Source organism: Octopus bimaculoides, chromosome 18, assembly GCF_001194135.2.
Source record: "Octopus bimaculoides isolate UCB-OBI-ISO-001 chromosome 18, ASM119413v2, whole genome shotgun sequence".
Taxonomy (NCBI): Eukaryota; Metazoa; Mollusca; class Cephalopoda; order Octopoda; family Octopodidae; genus Octopus; species Octopus bimaculoides.
This window is the reverse complement of record NC_068998.1, coordinates 6257910-6258279: the sequence shown is the minus strand read 5'-3', so window position 1 is coordinate 6258279 and position 370 is coordinate 6257910. Positions and strand designations below refer to the sequence as shown.

Sequence of the window (370 nt, the reverse complement as noted above, 5' to 3'; positions counted from 1 at the left end):
ATAGATAGATAGATAGATAGATAGATAGATAGATAGATAGATAGATAGATAGACAGATAGATAGATAGATAGATAGATAGATAGATAGATAGATAGATAGATAGATAGATAGATAGATGTGTGTATGTTATTGTGTTTACAATTATTACGCCACATTGCTGTAATAACTAAATGAATATCTCTCATACGCCATTTCTTCTTCTGCAGTTGCTGGACCAAAGAATCTATTTATGATTACATCCATCACATTCCCGTCTTTGTCGTCTTATTGGTATGTTTACTCATCTTGAATAATTTCATTCCATTTATTTTGTTCCTTATGCCATTGTTTTAGCTGTTGGGGGAGGAGCAGATGGGGGGAGGAGCAGAT

At 33.5% G+C, this 370-nt stretch overlaps 1 protein-coding gene across 1 annotated transcript in view; it reads left to right on the top strand.

Annotated features, from left to right (window-relative positions):
* Positions 1 to 370, top strand: part of LOC106870026 (corticotropin-releasing factor receptor 2) — a 121339-nt gene that overhangs the window by 84186 nt on the left and 36783 nt on the right. The window contains exon 8 of the mRNA XM_014915991.2: positions 208 to 271. Coding sequence (XP_014771477.1) covers positions 208 to 271 — 64 coding nt within the window. The remainder of the gene's footprint in view (positions 1 to 207; positions 272 to 370) is intronic.